Raw genomic sequence first — 22,096 nt, 5'->3', positions numbered from 1 at the left:
CTGAAATTAGTAACACAAATAAGAGAATAAAATAAGAAAAAAAGTTAATGTTCGAACTGTTATTTTTCAGTCATTCAAATCATATTGCTGCTAAGGCATTGCATTTTGTCCACTAGTTTATTAACACCTGGAGAATACTTGATACTTTTATACATAAAAGGCAATTCCTGACCTTTGCAAAATTATGGTCTATTTAAGCAAGTAAAAATAACATATACATGAAAAGTTATGTATACATTTTAATGCTCAATATATTTTAATTGCTAAATTGGATGTAGGTTAGTTCAGAAAGAGGGGAAGAGGGGAGATCAGAGACACCTGAAACTGAGACAAGAATTCACAGGATATGTGGGCCTTGTATTGATTCTTGAAGAATTTGGATACATGCAACTAGAGGGGAAAGAAAACATCAGGCCACGGAGAAGAATCGGAGCTTTGTAGTACAGTCAGGGCTTAGGAATGAGCACAGTAAGCAAAGAAGCTCAACCAGAGGTAGGGAATCTAGGTTTGGAAATATCAGTGTTAGTTTATAGGGGGACCAGAAAGCAAGGAAAAGCCATTTGATTTGATGTGGTAATAAAGAGGAAACCACTCTGTAAAACTCAAAATATTCTGATATCTTCTTGATCATTCTCTTTGCTAACATTTATTTTGAATCTTTGGCATAAAAATGTTCTTTCTATCCTTAATGCATTTTATTCTTCACTTTATGCCTATTATTTCTTATAATGCCTTTAGTGGAATTAGAGTATATGTGTACCTCATTACCTGCACAATACATCATTTAAACAAAATCCAGTGGTCTCACCCAGTTTGAAATTATCCTATAATGTTTAGTATCACCTTTGAGCTCCAAGCTCTCTTTTCTGTAGGCAAAGCAATGTGATTCACTTATGTACACGCAATAGTGTTTATGGTCAAAAACGCTTAATCGTTTTCCTTTCCTATTCCAAGTATTTTTTATAGGTTTACTGTCTTAAGTATGGGATATATAAGAACATACTTTTATTGTATGGTAGATTGCTTAAACGGATATTCATGGAATTTTAACATCTTAAAGATGCAAAAGTACCTGTATTTATGGACTAGGTTATGAAAACACTTCTTTTGCTTAAGTCAAATCACTTTACAAAAATTCTTTAATGCTATATAACTAAATGACAAAGTAATTTCAACTAAATGAACGTATGAGAATATAGTATTCCTTTCAGCTGGATTTGAAGCCTAGAATCTTATTCATGAATAAAATGATTAAAAGAATTATTTTGTTAAAGTATAATCCCAATAATCCACTGTTTTGTTCAAGTATTATTCACTTTTTTTTTTTTTTTTTGCGGTACGCGGGCCTCTCACTGCTGTGGCCTCTCCCGTTGCGGAGCACAGGCTCCGGACGCGCAGGCTCAGTGGCCATGGCTCACGGGCCCAGCCCCTCCGCGGCATGTGGGATCTTCCCGGACCGGGGCATGAACCTGTGTCCCCTGCATCAGCAGGCGGACTCTCAACCACTGTGCCACCAGGGAAGCCCTATTCACATTTTTAATGAATCCGCCAAGGGAAGGGTCTTGTATTGAATTCACATGCCATTTCCCCTAACATTTTGCTAAAAGAGTAACCTAAAGAGTACAGTTGTGCATTTGCTTATAACTTACAATCCTGGCTGGGCATTCAGGGAAAGTCAAATCATTCCATATATTTTGAAACATTTCTATAGCCATGAAGACATACTCTTTTTCCCTTTTGACAAAGGGGCAGAATGTGGCTCTTAGTAATGCTAGAATTTTGGCTGAAAGCTATAAATTCATACTTCAGTGTGGAGATTGATACTGGGATTAGTATAAAGATTGTGAATTATCACAATAAACAGAAAATTTAAACTTGCCTGAAGATCATAAAGATATTTCCTCTGGAACGTTTGCACTGATAAGCAATGAATTGTTTAAATGTCACTTAAGAGAATAACAAGCCCAGTAACAAGGCCTTTGAAAAACTCTGCATCATAAAAATGCAAACAGAGACTTCCCTGTGGCGCAGTGGTTAAGAATCTGCCTGCCAGTGCAGGGGACACGGGTTTGATTCCTGGTCTGGGAGGATCCCACATGCCGCAGAGCAACTAAGCCTGTGCGCCACAACTACTGAGCCTGCACTCTAGAGCCCGTGCTGCAACTACTGAAGCCTGAGCACCTAGGGCCCGTGCTCTGCAAGAAGAGAAGCCACCACAATGAGAAGCCCACGCACTGCAACAAAGAGTAGCGGCTGCTCAACGCAACTAGAGAAAGCCTGCACAGGAAGGAAGACCCAATGCAGCCATAAATAAATAAATAAATAAAATTTTTAAAAAATACAAACATAGCAGGCTTTTTTTGTGTGCATTTTTCAACTCAGTAAACTTTACTGAGTACCTCAAGGTGCATATCCTTGAAGAAATAAGTAAAATAGTTATAAGATGCAAATAAAAATAAAAGGTGCCAGAATACCAAAGTGAATGTCAGAGTGATTATTGTAATTTTGAATGGTCACTATGAATTTTTTTGTGTTCAAATATTTTATTTTTATAAACATCTAGGTTTAAAGTCAGAAAAATTCAACTCTTTAAGATTTTTTTTTTTTTTTACAAATCCACATTTAATATAAGCTTATTAAAATCCAAGTTGATAGTGATTGCAGGTAAAGTACATTAAGAAAAGATTATGCTTTTTAACAATATTGCCAGCACCTTAGGAAATTTTTCTGAACTTTAAGGACTAAAAACAAGACTCTCTCAAAGACAGACTTCCCTGGTGGTGCAGTGGTTAAGAATCCACCTGCCAATGCAGGGGACACGGGTTCGAGCCCTGGTCCGGGAAGACCCCACATGCCGCAGAGCAACTAAGCCTATGCACCACAACTGCTGAGCCTGTGCTGTAGAGCCCTCAAGCCACAACTACTGAGCCTGTGTACCACAACTACTGAAGCCTGCGCGCCTAGAGCCTGTGCTCTGCAACAAGAGAAGCCACCAAAACGAGAAGCCTGCACACTGCAAAGAAGAGTAGCCCCAGCTCACTGCAACTAGGGGAAGCCCACACGCAGCAACGAAGACCCAATGCAGCCATAAATAAATAGATAGATAGATAGATAGATGAAAAAAACAAGAACAAAAAAAAATTCTCTCAAAGAAAAATGAACCAGACAGAGTTAATTCAAGACTATTGCAATAGGGAAGAAAGACTGAACTCAACTCTGCTGAAACAGAAGTCAGGAAGGTTTTTAAGTGCTGGGATGAGCTAGTAGAAAAATACTGGAAGATATTAGGGGGAGGTTGGTCAATGTGATTAGGCATCTGTCTTTGCTGATTGGTACATATGGAAGTTAGGCTCCTGTCCTCCCACAGAGAGTGGGCAATAGAGTGCTATCTCCCTTTACATTTACATTTCAAAGGGATGGCTCTCAGGTCCTGGAGAAGAACATTCCTGGGTTGTAAAACTGGCCAGAGGCTGGAAGAAGGGCAGAGAGTGAATTTACGATGGCAGTTTTTCTAAGGTGAATGCTCTAAGAAAGGGGATGTCAGCGGCCCACAGTCAAGAAAAAGCCTGTCTAAAGTTTAGTCAGGCTGAAGGGAATGATAAGAGGCTGTCTTGGTCGACTCTTCACTTACATTAAGTAGTACCATGTACACTGACAATATTTGACCATTTTTGACCTACAAAAACAACAGTTTCATATGGCTTGATCAAAGATCCTGGATCAAATTTCTTTGCTTGTTATTTCCTAATTTTGCAGAAGCAAACATATCTGGAACTGTGGTCTTTGTTATGCCCTTTCTCACTCTAAAACAGAGTTGGGGATGGTTTTATATGTATTTACATAAATATAGTGTGTATACGTGTGTATGTTTATCAAAAAGAGGTTAAAGATTAAAGTTGGCAAAAAATGCAAAAATGGATTAGCACTAAAAAAGCAGACCTCAAGGCCTTATGTAGTTCTTAAGGAAATATCATAAATTTGTTTCAAAGCTTCCCATAAGTTAAAGCAAGGAAATAAGCATAAGTTGCAATAATGCACCCCTGTTGTTGAATAGGGTTCAAGCAAACCAGATTGAAGCAAACCAGACGTTTAGGACAATGGTTTTCCCGATGTTGAGATCTCGCACATTTTTCCACTGAGTACTTGTGAGGGCAATATTTTTGTGTTGGCTAATGTTTCACCTAATAGCTGATAGCTATTAGCTGATACCTAATAGCTGATATCACAGGCCTGGATTTTGCTTGTTTACTTATTATTTTCTTCAGTGATGTCCCTCAGTGCAAACTCTTGGCCAAACACCAAAGTATAATTCAGTAAAAGTAATTTAGTTAGGTATTAAAATAATAACATCCAGACATACATTTCTCTAAAGATAGAATTAAGAATATCTAGAAGGATGAATTGTGTCAGACAGTATTACATACTTTTGGGGGGGGAGGGGAGGGGTGGTAACCAAACGCTTGATAAGAATCAGGTAATACAGATTGTGAGAGTTTGCAGTTACCAGTTTGGGGAGCAGAATTTGGAGTTCCCATAGCCTTAATAGATGTAAGCCCATATGTGTTAACAATTACCCAAGGGCAGGATGGACTTGAAAGCTTCTTGGACTGTAAGATGCTTTAAGATACGGACTTTCTAGCTGCTTACGCCACAAGCAGGCAGGGTCTATTAAAATTAGAATCCATTAGAATTATGGTACTTTCTCTATTCCCCTATAGCTTCTTGTATGCCTTTGAACGTACACAACGATTTTCAGCATGCATTTTATTTTGTTTTATTTTTTACGTGATGGCATCTGTGTTAGACAGTGAATTCTTTGTGAGCAAAGGCTATGTTTTATTCATCTTTGTGTCCTTAGTACTTAGTTAGGGCCTTGTAAATAGTGGGGAACAAAAAACATTTTGTTGATTCTAGGAATGACTTAAGAAAACTGAAGAAGTTTGATATTTAAAATTACATATCAAATATGTAAAATTACCAGTGAACAATGGATCAATTCCACTTCCCCTCTGTCCCATGTTTGTCACTTTGCAGTAGGTGCAGCATCATAAAATATTGGGGGTAAAGGTCACAGAGTCTCAATCATGATGGCAGACAGTGCTAGTTTTCTCCCAAGACCCACTTCCCCCCTCTTCCTTTCTAATAGGCACCTTGGTTTTTGGTTGGACAGATGGCTGCCTAGGATAATGGCTGCATTTTCCAGTCTCCCTTAGAATAGGAGTGGTCATGTGGCTACACTCCAGTGAATGAAATGAAAGTAGAAATTTCATGCGTCAATTTTACGGTGCATCCTTCTTTCCCTCTTCCTATTTTCTGCTGGCTGGATGCAGACACACTTCCTGGACTCAGCAGCTACTTGGAGCATGATGGGGAACCACTTGTTGAGATTGATGAGACAACAGAAAAGGAGCCTACATCTCTGGTGTCCGCGGAGTTGCTATATGCACCTTGGACTTGTTAAGACTCAAGATTTGTTTTTGAAACTTGCAGCCAAACCTAGTGGTAGTAGTGTGGGGCATGTTTTCTTTAGAAATCCTTCCCAAATCTCTTGAATGGGTTGGAAGCCCCTCTTCTGTGCTCCCATGTACTCTGTGTAAACCTTTCTTATCCTATTTCATTACAAGTATCTTTTTTACATAAAACTTTTTTTGAGGGCAGGAACAATGTCTTATTCATGTGCCATTTATCTTTATCCCTGAGCTGTACCTAGGATAGACTAAATGCACATAGTATATGTTCAATGAATGTTTGTTAACACTACTGGATTAATGACCTGAACTAATGAAAGTGCCTAAAATAGTATCATGGAATTGATTGCACCCTCAGAAAATTTTTGGTTCAAGATCATAGAACACTGTACACAGTATATGCTGCAAAAAAGTGTGTGGAACTGTTTGTTATGTAAAAACACACTGCTTATCTCCCATGTGTTACTCATTATAAATTTTCATTTGCTCGGATGTAGTAATGAATGATTTTTTATTAAAGCTTTGGATAGGACAACAGTTTGTGCCAAGGAGCTTTTTTTTTTCCAGTATCTGCTACTGACTAATCAAGATGTTGATCTGATCTTTTTATCACAAGTATATAAAACTGATTTAGAAAGCATAATTGATTGACCCTATGGGGAAAAAGTTCAGTGCCTCTAAAAATTATATTCTCTTCCCTCCTTGTATTCTCTACTTCAGGGAATTAACATTTTATTAACCTTTCAATTTATTTTCAAGAAAAAGCATTCAGCTCATCACAAACTTGATTTAATTTTCTTTGGTTTATGACATGTCTTATATTTTAAGAAAAAAATTCATATTTTCTTTTGTGTGACTTATACCATGACAAAACTATTGACCTGGATGAAATAAATCTGTGAAAAGTTATATAGATCAGGTACTAAAGATATCATTTTCTTCCTTTTCTTTCCAGGTCTTCTCAGACTGTGAGTAGCTAAGTGGTTTGTGCATCGTTGCGGTAGCCAAGCTAAAATTCCTGGTGGCCTTGTCCGCTTGATCTACTCATTCCCTACTCTGAAACCAAGAGAAGACTGTGCCACAAGAGTCCTCCAGAAATTGCTACAATGTCTGTATCTAATTTATCATGGTAAGTGAATGACTTCCTAACTTTAAATGCAAATACACGTATATCATGAAGCAATATTTTATAAGTTGTATGGTCAGAACTAAAACAGGGAGAGAACTTAAAAATCTGTTTTCAAGAAATTGTTGTCCTATGTTAGGGTGAGGAAGGCAACCTAGAATCAAAAGTCTGGCACTTTCAGTGGTGTCTGGGGACTCTGGAAAGGGTTCAAGCCTCCCACTGAATCCGCGTGATATCCACTGCCTTTCTTTTCAGCACACTCTGGGAGAGAGAGGGATAGGAATATAATATCCTTTCAACATTCATATCCTCTGTGATATGCCCAGATTCAGGACTAACAAGCTGTAAGCGTGGCTCTAAGGGTAGGATAGACATTTTCTCATCAATACTTTTCTTCAGACTTCCTATTTCAACAGACCTACCCAAATTAAACTGAGTAGAACTCAAATATGGAAGAGAAATTTCCTTTATAGATTGATACCTCTAAACAGCTGGCATTCTGAATAATCTCTGACTTACACTTCATGTTTAAAAGCTGTTCGTGGTTTTAAAAAAGCATGAAGATATTTTTCTGGCAAATAATCAACAACTTTTCCTTGGCAATGAAGAGCAGTACTAGCAGGGATGAATTTTAAGCCATTTTATTGAACCTTGGATTTTTTTCTGTATATAAAGAGCTGAACAAGTGATATTATACAAATTCACGGTATTCAATATGTGAATGTCAGAAAAACCTGGTAATCTTTTCTGTTTCCTTAAGAGCCCATCTTATCCTTGTCTTCAATTTGTACTGGAACCATAGATAGCATCAGATTAAAGACTAGTTTCTGCAGTGTAATTCCATGCATTTAGTTTTAGTTAAGTAAACAATTTCTTTAGGGCAGAGGATGGAATCATCTGTTTAGATTTAGAGTAGTATTTCTGAGGGACCCATTTTTATGGATGCCTTAGACTATATCCTTGGGTCCCTACTGGGTGCTAAGGATCTCAGTTTGGAAAAAAAAAATAATTGAAGAAGCTGAAATATATTCTGTAAAAATAAATGAAAAAAACATTTAAGTTATGAATTATTACTGCAAAATGTTTCCTTTTATATTATTATGAAAATAAAATTATCGTTAAAATTTAAAAACTAAACTATTTCTGTAAAACTTGTGAACCCATTCAAACCCCTAAAAGAATTATACGCCTGGCAGACGTGTGTGTTGGAGGTGAATCCTCACAAGGAAGACTGCATACCAAAGAAGAAGAAGAAAGAGAAGGAGGAAGGGGAGGGGACAGAAGAGGAGAAGAAAGAGGAGGGGGAGGGGGAGGGAGAGGGTTGGGGGAAGAGAAGATGAGTAAGAAGCAGGAGAGGGAGAGGGAGATTAAAACACACATGTGATTGCCATAGCTCAAGGTGGGCTGTGGTGTGGCCTGGTTCACAGAGTCAGGACAAGGCTGACACAGGAGCCTGTCCTTGGTTTGTACCTCAATGAACAGATACCTTGATGTGAGTGAACGCCACACAAAGAGAAAGATTGTATCTTGTGGTTCCAGTCCAATTGTCCAGCCTGGCTCTTAGAATTTAGTGGATGTTCTATAAACTTGTGCTGTGTGAATGAGTGAAAAAAAATGCAAAGCAGGTAATTCAATGGGAAATTAATGTTTTTATTCGAGAAGAGAATTAAAAGTTAAAAAGTAAAAATTATGAGAGTATCTTATAGATTTCATATATCTTAAATTTGTTAGAATTCTTTCCATGTTAAAGGTTCAGATTTTACAGAGATAATTCTTGGATATTTTCATTCGATGGTATCCTTAATTCTGGCCACAACTGATGTTCCATGTTAGATTTCCATATAGGGAGCTCTTAGTTTGTTTGACCAGTGTCATCCCTTCATACAACTGTGTGCCATTTGGCACTTCCATTCTCCCTCTTAGAATTTGGGCTCCCCACATACCGGCAAGAACGAAGTATAGAAAGGAAATCTAAGATATGCAAAACAAATCATTGATTTATTTCACTTACACCCAGTTTAGAAATCATTAATCTTCTTTTTTCACATTAACCTTTGTAATTCTTCTTTATTTCCTAACATTTCTCATCTACAATTTGGGAAACATTATCTTACAAATATTTGAATACAGATGCATGGTAACTCATCAATTCTCTGTGAGAATTTCTCACAGATCTACATTAATTTAGTGAAATTATTATAGTCTAGGGTCTGGCTCTCTGTTTTGAAATCCAGAAACTAAGATGTGAAAATACTGACATTGGAAAATAAACTGGGTTGCCAGACTACTAATTTAAATAAAATATGTAGGTAATTTTTAAGTTTGCGGGATGCTTGCTTTGGCCTGACCAGTGCATCCTCTAACTGTTACAGAAAACTATCTGAGAATCTAAATCAGAAGTTTGGCTGATGTCACGTTGTCATGGCAAGGAGAGTTATACGCTTCCAGAGTTCAAAGGAAACAGGATAGGCTGCGCCTGGCAGGATTACCTGTCAATAAGGGATGTATCTGCCACATACCACCATCTGTTTCTCAGGGCAGCTTCTTCATGGCTAGGAGTTAGAGGAGCACTGTCAGTGTTTGTCACTCTGATTCTTCTGTTCCATGTCTGCCAGACTCTCCTCAGCTTGGCTTTCTCATTAATGTTAGCACCGCCTTTATAGTCAAAACTTACTTCAATCTGTGAATAGTTTGCTCTGCCTACCATGACTTTGTACATACCTGACCATAACCGTGTGTTGATTTTAAAATTTAACTCTGAGGCTTAATGGGAGAAGGGATGCCTAATTGTGATCCCTACACATAACCTAGGAATTTAGAAAATATAGGTTAAGATACTTACATTCATATTTACAACTATCCAAGCAATCCTCCCAGCTTTGAAATACCAGTATAAGAAAATTGTCTTTTTACATATTAAAACCAAAAAAACTTCTTGCTCTAGAAGTTATGTGTATGACCCCTGAAAAAATATAAAATAACTTGGCCCTTTCATGCAGAATCTCAGAAAGAAATACAATCTAGGAAAGTTCCAAATTTCTGGGAAATTATGAAGTGTTAATCAGGTAAGGAGGTTGGTGGGAATTGATTACGAGTCACACAGGGACACAAAACGGGTGTTTCATGAATCTTTGTCTTTAGTAAATAATTACCAGAGGGAGACAATGATTGAGTTGACGTTGGTTAAGATAGAGACAGAGGGATGTACAGAATCCATTGCAGACGTCCACAGACAGGTGAGAGGTTCGAGGCTATGATCTGAGGGAAAGAATGGTTGCTGGTAGCAGAGATAATTAGCAGGGGACATGAGGAGGTACAAAGAGTTGAGAAAGGATCCTATGTCTATAGCACAAAGAGGGAAAAGCGATGATGCCGAGAAGCGCTTGGAAGAAATTTCAGTGCTTTCCTTTTCTGATAATCATCCTCAATCCCTCCTTTTAAAAATGTTTTTATAAGATGTATATGTACATATATAATATATAAAAACATTTTATATGTACATATATGTAATGTTTTAAAATATACACTTTTTACAACATGCAATCTAAGTAAATATTATCAAGAGTGAACATTTACATGGCATTTACCATGTACTAGGCACTTTTTTTTAGATACTTTGTCCATATACTCCTCACAACAACCTTCTTAGGAATGTAATATTGTTATTTGCATTTCCACAAATGGAAAAGTTAGGCGCAGAAAGTTAAGTAATTTGCCCAATATGATACAGCCACTGAGTAGAGAGTTAGGAGATGAAGGCCGCCAGCCATTTAGTGCTCCTAACCACTAAACTACCCCTGTAAAACCAAAAACTCTCGGTGTGAAAACAATATCCCTGCTCTGCGCGTGTGGCTTCAAAGCAAGCGCCCTAGTTCCCATTTCCAACCAGAATGCTTCCCTTAATTTCCTCCAATAGGGATATCCTGGCATCTGTCCTGGAAGGAAGGGAGTGTGCGGACCAGGAACCCTAGCAGGCATTAGCAAGGCAGGATGTGGAATGAGCCCCCTGATTTCTGAGGGGCGGTAAGGAGGTTGTTGCTAGCAGAAACTTAGTTCCAAAATTCCGTAAAGTGAGCTAACTACTAAATATACTACTAAATGTAAATCTTAGTTCCACTTGTTATGTTACAGGGTAGAAATTGTCAGGTTTTCAGCGTAATACCAAAGAAGCACAGCAGAGAGATGCCAGCTCTTTGCTGTAGTTCAACTGAAGTGGCTCTTCAAGTGCGCGTCTCATAGAGACCCTCCACTGCTAAATCCAGTACTTCCTGCCTCCCCAGACCATCTTGCACCCTCAGCTTCCATTATTTTAGTGTTACTGTACATATGTAGGTCAGTATTTAGAGAGAGATTCTAGTAGTGGCTCAACTTACTTTGCCAAATGACATCTCTTTGACCCCAAATTATTTTTCATTGTGATATCTGCACACACTTCAGCTTTTGCCCTATGGTGTCTTAAAGACATTATGGCACCTGACAGAGGTGAAGGTAATTCAACTAGAGCCAGGTAGGGGAGGAAGAGGATAGTGGATGAAAGCAAGAAGCCAAACAGGCAGTCAAAATCAGTTGAGCATCTGTAATGTGCCATATGCTAAACACAGAGCGGTGTTGGTGGAAAGTAATAACTGCTCTTTTAGGAGCTTATAGTTTGGCTAGGAAGACTAAGTGAGGTTGACCCTTGAACAACGTGGGTTTTAACTGCACAGGTTCGCTTATATGGGAATTTTTTTCAATAAATACAGTTGGCCCTCAGTATCTGCATATGTGGAAACTGTACTGGACTCGAGCTTGGTGGATTTTGATATCCTTGGCAGGTCCTGGAATCAGTCCCCTGCAGATAGCGAGGGAGATGACTGTAATCAAATAACTGATTTAATGTGATAAGCGCTCTAAGAGGATGTCCAGGGTGTTTTGAAAATCAAAAATGGATATTTGTTTTTTCTGCTTGGGAAGAAATGCTTTATTTTTCAGAAATACAAATGCACCTCTTGCATTTGTTTCTAAAAATTAAGAAATATGCTAGTTACAAAGAGTTAAACGCTCTACAATTATAAAGCAGAAATAAAAAATGAACGAAATCCTGTCATTCATAGAAAGCCACTGTTATAAATGTGAGATATATTCTTTTCTACATATACTCACATCTTTTTGCAAAAATGGACTCAAACCATGCATGATATTTTGCCATCTTCTGTTTTCACTGAACAGTTTCTACAGCCATCTCTCTATTTGAAGGGTATAAAGTGACATCATCACGTGTAAAGTCTGGTGACACTGTATGGCAGTACTGTTATTTATTTCAGCCATCCAGATTGGACCTTCATATGTTTTCTAATTTTTGTTTTTACTGTTGTAAATATTGATACTTCTCGTGAGATGAAAAATTTTCAAACATTGCTGGGTCACAAGGTACTGTGCCATTCAGAGTACCTGGCAAGGCCCTATCTTGTTGCAGCTCCTGGAATTGCAGACATCAAGGCTCTGGAGAAAATATGGGATTTCTGAGAAAGTGTCTTGTCAACTCATCTCCTTTTTTATTTTAGAAAAGGACCCATCATGTATGCTAACCCTTTCACCAGATGTTTAACCTCACTAACATTGAAAATGTGCTGATAATTGTCAAAGAAATATTTTCTTATATTTGACTAATAGAATTTTATCAAAAGTCAACAAAATATTCTATCACGCATGCCCATAGGTTGGAAATATAACAAAAGTCTGAATTCTGTAAGTTATTGAGATATTGACTAAATTTAGAAGCAGTGAATGGTTTTTATTGAATATGCCTGTAGTATAAAATGCTATTATGAATGTGGGGAAGTTCAGTAATGCTGTAATAGGAGATTAAAACTAATTTGAATTATCTTCTTTATCCAAATATAGTGTGTTAGAATCCTAGAATTGAAAAAGATGAAAAATTTGGTTTGTCAGATTATTCACATTATTTATAATATTTTTATCTAAGTTCTTCTTTAATGAATAAATGAAGAAATGTATCATTCCCTATCATTCTTTGGCACCTGCATTTAGGAGAAAAAAAAAATTCTGGAGAGATGGAGCAGCCTGTTTATTCTAAGGAAGGGGGAGAAGGAGAAGAATCAGGATCTTTCCTCAAATTGGGAGATTGGGATTGACACATATATACTATTGATACTATGTGTAAAATAGACAACTGCTGGGAACATACTGCATAGCACAGGGAACTCTACTTAATGCACTGTAGTGTCCTAAATGGAGGGGATATATATATATATATGTATGGCTGATTCATTTTGCTGTGTAGTGGAAGCTAACACAACATTGTAAAGCAACTATACTCCGATAAAAATTAATTAAAAAAAGAAGTAAATATTAAAAAAATTGCCTTAGCCACTCTACTGCAAACTACTTGTCCTATTTACACTGTTAAATAGTAGGCTCTCAGGGACAGGATCTGCAGTGGCAGAGGAAGCAGAGATTTGAATTGTCTCTATTTCTGGAGGGATCAGAACCCACAGGGGGGAAAAGTGTGGTTAAGTAGAGATTGCAAGGGGAGTTTTGATCCTGAGTTTTACAGTAAAGGTTAAAAGTCAATTGTCAACAGCCTACTATTGGAGAAGAGGGAAAAAATAAAAAGGTTACCCATAAATATAAAGCTAACACTTTGAACTGAAAAAAAGATGAGAGCTTCTGAGTGATAGGACAGGCTTAGCTGGTTAGGTACTGTGAGTATTTCTCAGTGTGGTAAGTGCATGTTGAATCAATGACTAGTATATTAAGGTACTGGGAAGAGAGAGTATATGTATGTGTGTATATATATATATATATATATACACACACACACACACATATATATATATACACACACACATTCTTTTTCATATTCTTTTCCATTATGCTTTATCACAGGATATTGAATACAGTTCCCTGTGATATACAGTAGGACTTTGTTGTTTATCCATTCTATATATAATGCATCTGCTCATCCCAAACTCCCAGCCCTTCCCTCCCCCAACCGCCCACTCCCCACAACCATAAATTTGTTCTCTCTGTGAGTCTGTTTCTGTTTCTTAGATAAGTTCATTTGTGTCATGTTTTAGATTCCACATATAAGTGATATAGTATGGTATTTGTCTTTCTCCTTCTGACTTACTTCACTTAGTATGATACTCTCTAGGTCCATCCATGTTGCTGCAAATGGCATTATTTCATTCTTTTGTATGGCTGAGTAGTATTCCATTGTATATAGGTACATCTTCTTTATCCACTCCTCTGTCGATGGACATTTAGGTTGTTTCCATGTCTTGGCTATTGTGAGTGGTGGAGTTCAGCTTGATTTTAAAACTATTCCAGTTCAACTGAGAAAAAAAAAAAAAATCAAACACTTTTCAGGTCAATTGGATTGTCATTAAAAGAGTTAGATTTATTCATTTATACTTGTTTTTATGTTTTTTTTCTAAAGAATAGGTTTATTGTTATGAGTTGTATAGGAATCTAAAAATAATTCCTGTACAGAGATAAATTAGTATATTTTAATTGCATTATTTTTATGTAAATTAGAATTTTTTATGGTTATATTCATGCATTTCTTCATTCAACAAATATTTTGAGTGCCTACAATGTGCAATTTTCAGTGCTGTGGATAGAATAATAAATGAAACAAGCCCCTACTCTCATTAAAATTACATTCTAGTGCTGAAGACAAATAAACAAATTAACAGATATGTTTTATAATATCAGATAGTGGTAAGGATTTTTTTTTGATTTGTATGTGTTTTATTCTATATTAGTCTCTTAAATAGAAAACAAAAAGTGGAGCTACAAACCTCAGTTACGATAGCACTAGCTTTTCTCATCGCCCGTCTATCTACTTTTACCAGAGGTCTTTGTTTCTTCATAAGGCTCTGACTTACTGTCCAGGGTCCTTGACTCCGACCTGAAGAACTCCCTGTGGCAGGCAGGTCTGGTGGTTAAGAACTCTCTCGACTCTTGATTAACTGGGAATGTCTTGATTTCTCCCTCATTTTCAAAGGAAAGTTTTGCTAGATATAGGATTCTTGGTTGGCGGTTTCTTTCCTTCAACACTTGAAGTACATTGAGCCGTGCCATCTGGCCTCCGAGGCTCCTGATGAGAAATCTGCTCACGACCTTCCTGGCAAATCTTCTCTCAGCTTCATAGACTTTCATAACGTACCTTATCGTGTCTTATGCAACAGAACATTTTGTATAGTATCGTGAAGTCAGTTAAGTTGTAACATTATTTTGAGACCAGAATTTAAGGAAAAGGAATTGAATATTTCAAGTGTAGACATTATGAGGTCTTCAAAACTATTACACATTTTCAAACTAGAAATAAAAAGACCACTGAAGTATCCTACAGATTTTAATTTATAACAAAAGTGAATACCGATATCTAATAACACACGTACAGAAAAATTTCTTTGGGATCCTTTTTCCTAAGTGTAAAGGGGCCTTGAACTCAAAAAGTGAGAAAACCACTGGGGTTTATCCCCAGCGGTGATGGGTCCATTTCTTGCTCTGACCTCAGAATGCCCCACTGTGATGTAATTCACAAGAACCCAGCTAGGCAGGTATTTAGTCCTTAGAGCCCGGGAAGCTGCTTTTGGTGACCTGACGGCCTTGGACCCACAGTTAGCTTGTTTTTTCCTTGTTTCTGCCATTTTGTTGATTTTTTTTACTCTTTTCTCTACCCTTTTTTATTTTTCTCATTTTTCTTTGTTCTTTGCCTTTTTCTCATTTTTCTTTATTTTTCTCTCTTTATCATTTCTTTTAGTTTTAAATTTGTTCTTCTCAATATTTTGGTGTTTCCTTTCCATTTCTTCTGCTTTCCTTTGTTCCTTTGTTCTTTTTCTCATTTTTATCTTAATTTTAGTTAGTATTGCCAGATTAGTACAGTTAGCATAGTCAGTATTGTTGGTATAGTTAGCGTAGTTGGTATAGTTAATACTTTATTAGCATAGGTAGTGTAGTTAGTACTAGTTAGCGCTGTTGGTACAGTTAGCATACTTAGCATTGTTAGTACAGTTAGCATTGTTAGTTAGCATAGTTAGCATTTCTAGTTAGTGCCGTCAGTCAGTGTAGTTAGCAGGTCACCATGATGGAGGGCCTCACAGCCAGCTCTGCTGACAAGGAGGCTCATATTGATGATTACGAGATCCTCCACACCATTGGTGAAGGCACCTTCGCTAAAGTGAAGCTGGCCCGGCACATTCTGACCGGGACACAGGTGGCTGTCAAGGTCATTAAGAAAAGGCGTCAGAGCTTATCAACTTTCCAGGAACATTTCCGGGAAGTGCGCAACCTGAAGGCTCTGAATCACCCCAATATTGTAAAACTGCTGGGGGTGATTGACACGGAGGAGACATTGTTCCTTGTGATGGAGTACCTCAGTGGGGGGGATATGTTCAGCTATTTAGTGAACCATGGCCGTATGACAGAGGCGGAGGCCCGAGGCCCGTTCCAGCAGCTGGTCTCCGCCCTGCAGCACTGCCACGAGAGGGGCATCGTGCACCGGGACCTGAAGCCACCGAATATCCTCTTTGATTCTAACATGAATCTAAAACTGACAGACTTCGGCTTCAGCAACAAGTTTGATGACACTGCCAAACTGGACACGATCTGCGGCACACTCCCGTATGCTGCCCCAGAACTCTTGCTGGGGCAGAGCTACAGCGGCCCTGCGTTGGACGTGTGGAGCCTGGGAGTAGTGCTCTACACCATGGTAACTGCATGCCGGCCCTTTGTGGGAAAAGACGCCCACGAGCTGCGGAAGCGAATCCTACAAGGGCAGTACCCCATCCCACCTTACCTGTCTTTGGAGATAAGGGGTCTATTACAAAAAATGATTGCCCTCAACCCCAGTGACAGAGGCACCTTACCTGACCTCATGAGACACCCATGGGTGAACATGGGCCAGAAGGAGCCACTCCAGCCACCCTGGGAAGAGGACCCAGAGGTGACAATGGTGAGGACTCTGGGCATGACTCGCGATCAGGTCCAGGACCCAGGAACAGGCAGTGTGAGCTCCATGAAACAAATGGTGGGGTCCTCCATCATAACTGTGAGGCCCTTGCCTTCCAGGGACCTCAGTGGCAGTGAACGTGAGCCTTCTTCAAGCTCTGAGTTGTCCAGCCTGATAATCAGATGGCTCAACCAGGGAGAAAATCTGCAGCTGCAGGAAGACCAGCAGGCAGGGCAGAAGACCAGTGAGCCTGCCTGGCCCCCTCCCAGCCTGCAGTCGACGACTGCCACCCCCAGCCTGCAGTCGATGACTGCCACCCCCAGCTCAGCCCACCAGTGTGGCCCTGGGACATCCCTCTCCACCAGCAGCAGGATTGGAGCCCTAGAGGGAACCAGCTGCCCCCCGGGGATGTCCAACACTGGAAGGTCCTCCCACGCTGAGCAGCCTGAGAGTATGTCCTCATCCACTCCCTCTGGCCACAGCCAGAAAAAGCAAGGGGTGGCTAGGAGAATCTGGAAGTTTACATTAAAACGCCTTTGTTGCAAGCTACCCTGCGAGGCGTGTTATAATAAAGTGAGCCCATCTGAACCCCTTGAATGACCGAGGCAGAAGGTCAGGCCACCACGCTCCCTGGGACCCAGTCCAGTGGAAGATTAGCGTGTTCTCTGCGCGGCCTTCAGAACCATCGTATCCAAGACCCTGACCACTCAGAGGATGGTCCGGAGCAGCCCAGGCGACTGAAAGAGAGAGACCACCGTGGCTGCAGGTCCACCCCTCAATCCCCACCTGCTTGAAACTTAAGAGAATGGACTGTCATTCCTGGGGCACGTCTCCCCTCCCCCACTCTTCTGTCTTCTGTGTTGGTGGGGGAGGGGGATAGTTCTTGTTCGAAGAACTCCTTGGTTCTTCCAATTCTAGTTAATAAACTTGATGCTCCAGAAAGATGTATCGCACTGTGCTTTGCATCGTCCCTGCACAGAATTGGGGCTGTGCATTTTCCAGTTAGACAAGCGTGTAGCCATGTAGTGCTTGGAGTTAATCAGAACAACTGAAGGGAAAAAATGACCTAAGAGAATTAGCACAATGACTCCCAGCAGCAACAACTGCTGCACTGCAGGGCAGAAATGCAGGAAGTGTGAAGTACCTTCCTGCACTAACATTACCGAACATTTTCAGAAGGGCCGAGGGGAACTTTTGGTCCCTGCAGCCTGTGTTAATTACAACAGAGAGGCCCATGAAAAGATAAGAAGGTCCCGTGAACCAGCCTGTGCGCGGTGTGGTAAGGTCCCTGTGCAGCTGAGTTTCATGACTGTCGCGCAGCAGTTGGGCTCTCCTCTTCCCCCGTGCGGAAGGACCCTGATGCATGGGTTTATTTTATTTTTTTGATGTACACCATTTTAAAAGTCTTTATTGAATTTGTTACAATATTCCTTCCGTTTTATGTTTTGGTTTTTTTGGCCGCGAGGCACGTGGGATCTTGGTCCCTGACGAGGAATCCAACCCGCACCCCCTGCACTGGAAGGCAAAGTCTTCACCACCTGACCGCCAGGGAAGTCTCTTTTTTAATTTCATTGTTTTGATGCATGGGTTGGACCACGGGGACTGGATGATTATACTAGATGATCATACTCTCAAAACACTAGATTTGTCAGCGTTACCTGGTTCCCTGGTTCAATAAGCCCTTGAACACACGGGTGACTGGAGCAGGGGCTTCTTCCCAGAGGCCTCTCTCTGGGGGCACATGCTCTCGGAGGCATCACCTGCACAGTCCCATTGGCTCTCGTCTGCTTACAGGTCACTTGCCGACTGCGGAATCCTTCACCACAAGACACAGAGCACTCTGACCACGTGCCCATGAACCACCTAAGTACAGATACTCGAGGGGCAGTCCCAGATGTCACAGGGCTGGACCCAGCCATTGGCTTCTGGAGGTGCTCACAGAAGGCCTCACTCATTTCCTGCCCGTTGGCCATTACGCACTGGGGTCTCTGAACTCGGGCTCCCAAGTGGCCGCAAGTGGCACAACAATGTGTCCAGCGACCAAGCTCCCAGAAAGTCTCCAAAGCCCCACCCATCTGTTGCACTTGTAAATACCACATTTCCCTGGTCTGGAGAGAAGTAAAGGTGAGAATCACCCGTGTCCTTTAAGCCAGTGCTCCAGTCATACACTTGCTCTCCTTGCTCAGAATTTGGATTCACTTGGGATTCAGTCTCTCTCTCTGCTCTTTCCTCTAGCACTTTAGAAGTAAAAAGAGTTCCCGTGAGTGCATTAATCTTTTGCATAATGTAGTGAAATGGCACTGGATTTCATAGTGATCCCTCGGACCTGTTCATCCTCTCTGCTGTCCATGTACCTTAACTTGCGTGCCAGGCGGCTGGAGATGATGCCATTGCTAGATATAAGACAGTCAGCCAGAGTAGCTTTTCCATGGTCAACATGAGCCAAAACACAGATATTCCTGATGTTAGCCGTGTTTTTCTGGAGTTGAATCATATTATCCAAACTATTGAGCACCATGGTCACTTATTTCCTGTGACGGCTGCCGCCGCCCAGCCAGCCCAGCGCGAATCACAGCGCCGACCACCCAGTCTCCTGTTTCTTCAGGGAGGCAGATCTTGTTCTCCCATCTCCTCGCTCAGCTGCCTTACGAATAAACCCTCTCTTTGCTGCAGACCTCGGGGTCTCACTGTTTTGACTTGCTGTGCATCTCGACTTCTTTGTTCTTCTCTTTGTTTCTGCCCATTGAACTTCTCCCATTGCTGGCCGTCTCCCAGGTGGGGATTACGGAAATCTGGTGGAGGAGCATACTGGCAGGGCTGCGGGTGGCCAGTTCCTGACTGGATGCCTTCTCTCTCCACTCGCCTTGAGGGGCCCACCTGCACAATTGTTCATATCCTGGCTTTGCCAAGCTCAGTTGAAATACAGCAGTGTCTTGTTTAATCCCAGCAGAACATCTGAGGACATTGTCTCAGAACTCCTCGTGGGTACATTTCCTCTGGGAGGGAGCTGTGAAGGAGGAAAGGTTTGCACACACTAGGAAGCCCCTTCGCGGGCGGAGACTGCGGGTGGCGGAGGGGGAGAGCTTCGAAGCCGCGGAGGAGAGCGCAGCAACAGGGGTGCGGAGGGCAAAGCGGAGAGATTCCCGCACGGAGGATCGGTGCCGACCGGCACTCACCAGCCCGAGAGGCTTGTCTGCTCACCCGCCGGGGCGGGCGGGGCTGCGAGCTGAGGTTCGGGCTTCGGAGGTCGGATCCCAGGGAGAGGACTCGCGGTGTGAACACACCCTCCAGGGGGTTAGTGAACCACGGCTAGCCGGGAGGGAGTCCGGGAAAAAGTCAGGACCCGCCGAAGAGGCAAGAGACTTTTTCTTCCCTCTTTGTTTCCTGATGCGCGAGGAGAGGGGATTAAGAGCGCTGCTTAAAGGAGCTCCATAGACGGGTGCGAGCTGCGGCTAAAAGCGCGGACCCCAGAGACGGGCATGAGACGCTAAGGCTGCTGCTGCCGCCATCAAGAAGCCTGTGTGCGAGCACAGGTCACTATCCACACCTCCCTTCCGGGGAGGCTGTGCAGCCCGCCACTGCCAGGGTCTCGGGATCCAGGGACACCTTCCCCCAGTGGTAAGGATTTTGAAGAATAATCAGCAGAGTGAAAATATAGAGTGATGGCAGGCATGGGGAATTGGTGAAGAAAAGCCTCTCTGACAGGTGGCACTTAAGTAGAAAGGGAATGAGCTATACAGCTTCCAGAGGAAAGCCATTTCAGGCAGAGAAACAGAAGGACAAAGGCTCTGAGATGGAAATGTACCTGGTGTGTTTGAGGAATCATCAAGGAAGCTAGTTTGGTGGAAACAACCAATAGAGGGGAGAGTCCTAGGAACTGACTGAGCTTGGAGAGGTAGCAGGGACCATGTAGGTCACCAGAAAGACTGAATTATATTCTAAGTGTGATGGAAGACCTTGCCCTCACTTATCACATTATAGGCAAAAGTTCATATAAAATATAAATTTAGAGAAATTCAGTGTTGGGAAGAATTGAGTGTTGAAACCAGAGTCTTAATCTGATTTCTATTTAAAAGGACCTCTCTGTGATCTACAGATTTTATTAAAAGAGTTTATATTATGTTCTGAATATAAACATACAGCAGATATGATTAATGAGATGTAATAATGAAAGGTTTTGAATGAAAAACCTTTTTTCAGGAAAATAGCCTGTGTCTCCTTACTATCCATTTCAAAAGATCCAACAAATCTGATACATCTGCGTAATTAGGGCCATGATATAAAAGAGATTTCATCTACAGAAATATTCTATCTTGCATTAAGATAGAATCTTGCATCAGAAGAAGGTGAATGAATGCTTTGGTAAATTGTGGAAATTGAGAATATACTATCAATTATCAGACCTTTGGGTTCAAGATGGCGGAGTAGAAGGACGCGCACTCACTCGCTCTTGCAAGAGCACCAGAATCACAACTAACTGCTGAACAGTCATCGAAAGGAAGACACTGGAACTCACCAAAAAACACACCCCACATCCAAAGACAAAGGAGAAGCCACAGTGAGACGGTAGGAGGGGCACAATCACAATAAAATCAAATCCCATAACCACTGTGACTCACAAACTGGAGAACAATTATACTACAAAAGTCCACCCACTGGAGTGAAGGCTCTGAGCCCCACGTCAGGCCTCCCAACCTGGGGGTCCGGCAACAGGAGGAGAAATTTCCAGAGAATCAGACTTTGAAGGCTAGCGGGATTTGATTGAAGAGCTTCAACAGGACTGGGGGGAAACAGAGACTCCACTCTTGGCGGGCACACACAAAGTAGTGTGTGCATCAGGACCCAGCGGGGAAGGAGCAGTGACCCCACAGGATACTGAACCAGACCTACCTGCTAGTGTTGGAGGGTCTCCTGCAGAGGCAGGGGGTGGCTGTGGCTCACCATGGGGACAAGGACACTGGCAGCAGAAGTTCTGGGAAGTACTCCTTGGCATCAGCCCTCCCAGAGTCCACCACCAAAGAGCCTGTAGCCTCCACTGCTGGGGCGCCTCAGGCCAAACAACCAACAGGGAGGGAACCCAGCCCCACCCATCAGCAGACAAGCAGATTAAAGTTTTACTGAGCTCTGCCCACCAGAGCAACACCCAGCTCTACCCAACACCAGTCCCTCCCATCAGGAAGCTTGCACAAGCCTCTTAGAAAGTCTCATCCACCAGAGGGCAGACAGCAGAAGCTAGAAGAACTACAATCCTGCAGCATGTGGAACGAAAACCACATTCACAGAGAGATAGACAAAATGAAAATGCAGAAGGCTATGTACCAGATGAAGGAAAAAGATAAAACCCTAGAAGAACAATTAAATGAAGTGGAGATAGGCAACCTTCCAGAAAAAGAATTCAGAATAATGATAGTGAAGATGATACAGGACCTTGGAAAAAGAACAGAGGCAAAGATCGAGAAGACGCAAGAAATGTTTAACAAAGACCTACAAGAATTAAAGAACAAACACCTAGAAGAATTAAAGAACAAGCAAACAGATGAA

General features: G+C 41.3%; 1 protein-coding gene and 1 pseudogene across 2 annotated transcripts in view; both read left to right on the top strand.

The window, feature by feature from the left end:
* OXR1 (oxidation resistance 1) overlaps nt 1-22,096 on the top strand; it is a 452,875-nt gene that overhangs the window by 75,371 nt on the left and 355,408 nt on the right. For both annotated transcript variants that reach the window (XM_067711496.1, XM_067711493.1), the window contains exon 2: nt 6,424-6,597. In XM_067711496.1, the coding sequence (XP_067567597.1) occupies nt 6,575-6,597 (23 nt within the window). In that variant the 5' untranslated portion in view covers nt 6,424-6,574. The remainder of the gene's footprint in view (nt 1-6,423; nt 6,598-22,096) is intronic.
* Nucleotides 14,262-17,155, top strand: LOC137210665 (serine/threonine-protein kinase MARK2 pseudogene; annotated as a pseudogene).

This window comes from Pseudorca crassidens, chromosome 17 (assembly GCF_039906515.1).
Source record: "Pseudorca crassidens isolate mPseCra1 chromosome 17, mPseCra1.hap1, whole genome shotgun sequence".
NCBI lineage: Eukaryota > Metazoa > Chordata > Mammalia > Artiodactyla > Delphinidae > Pseudorca > Pseudorca crassidens.
The sequence above is the reverse complement of the archived record's forward strand: the minus strand, read 5'-3'. Positions and strand labels throughout refer to the sequence as shown.